At 49.7% G+C, this 1,420-nt stretch overlaps 1 protein-coding gene across 1 annotated transcript; it reads right to left on the minus strand.

Annotated features, from left to right (window-relative positions):
- Positions 1-202: 202 nt before the first annotated feature.
- Positions 203-1,171, minus strand: LOC140005612 (uncharacterized). The gene has a single exon (XM_072046622.1). The coding sequence runs from the start codon at positions 1,169-1,171 to the stop codon at positions 203-205; it is 969 nt and encodes a 322-aa protein (XP_071902723.1).
- Positions 1,172-1,420: the final 249 nt, after the last annotated feature.

Genomic DNA, 1,420 nt, shown 5'->3' on the forward strand with positions numbered 1-1,420 from the left:
TCCCGACTGTCCGCACCATCTCTTGCTTGTTTAGCAGGGCAGACGTATCCCCCTCTTGCCTATTTACCTCCTCGACCTCGTCTTTCTCAGAGGACACAAACTCCTTATTCAATTCTTCTTCACTTGTTGTTGCTGCTTGACCCGCGATTGCATTCTGCTCGGGTGGAGGGAACTCCACTGGACCTCATTCGTCGCCAACATCCTACCGTCCGAGCACCATCTCTCGAACCTGCTGCAGCTGTGTTTGGTTTTGGTCAGCGGCATCAGCGGCCAGGGAAAGTTGCCGCACTTGATCCTGTGGCCCCTCTTGGGTCAGCGCTGTTGCCGCAACAGCAGGCTGCTCCTGGCCGTGGGCAGTTAAGGAAGGTGCCATGACTGGACCATGCCGCATCAGGCAGGCATTCGCTTGTTTCCCTAACCCCTGCTCCACCGACTTCCTTTTACAATCAGTCACCGAGTGACCCAGTCTCCAACACCCAGCACAGTACGCTGGCAAAGCATCAGGGACAATGTTTTGCCAGAAACCAGTTGCACCTTCCACCGCCACCCAAACCCTCAGACATAGCGGTTTCAGCAAATCCACTTCCACGCACACCCTCGCTACACTCGGCCGCGTACCAGCAACCGTCGCTGCATCCAAGAATAATGGCTTCCCTACTGGACTAACGATGGAGAATAGCGAGTGTTTGTCGAAGAAGTGAACTGGTAGAGACGGAAGCGAAAACCATACTGGAGCTAATGAGGATTCCTTGTGGACGTGAAAATTCGATGTCCAACGAAATACATGCATTGGATATTTACCCATCTGCCAAATCCCTCTCGTCCAGATTCTGGTGAAGTCTGGTTCGGCCGAACACCGCAGCAGCACGTGACGGTAATCCAAGAGCCCAACAGCAACATGGTCCTTCAGGTTTAACGTTGTGAAGAACCTCCTTATCTCCTCCAGAGTTGGCCGACCATGGGAGAATTTTCCCACCAGTGTCCACCAATAAGGAGCAGCAAGTTTTTCCACATCTGTCTTGGAGAATATTACCGCTGCCTCACCTTTGTAGGTCGTCGCTGAGCGGAGTTGTATAGGCGAATCATCTGGTTGAGTAAAAGGCTGCGAGAAAAACTTTCGTGCGGATGGCGAGCCTCCATGCCCCTCAGCCGTTGGCCGAAGGGCAGCCATGGGGGCCTAACAGCGGCAACCCTAATGCCAGAGTCCTTCTCCTCCTCCTCTAAATCACCTAATTCACCCCCCTCTTAGGTTGTTTTCAATCCTAACACTATCTAGATGTATTTTGATTTGCTAAAATCCTAATTTACAATTAAATTTACTAAATATATTACCATTTTGTCTTCTGTTTAGTAATTCTAGTTTTCCAAGGATATCATAACTATCATCTATTATATTATCGTTTAATCTTCTATAATCAAT

This window comes from Coffea arabica, chromosome 4e, assembly GCF_036785885.1.
Source record: "Coffea arabica cultivar ET-39 chromosome 4e, Coffea Arabica ET-39 HiFi, whole genome shotgun sequence".
Classification (NCBI taxonomy): Eukaryota; Viridiplantae; Streptophyta; class Magnoliopsida; order Gentianales; family Rubiaceae; genus Coffea; species Coffea arabica.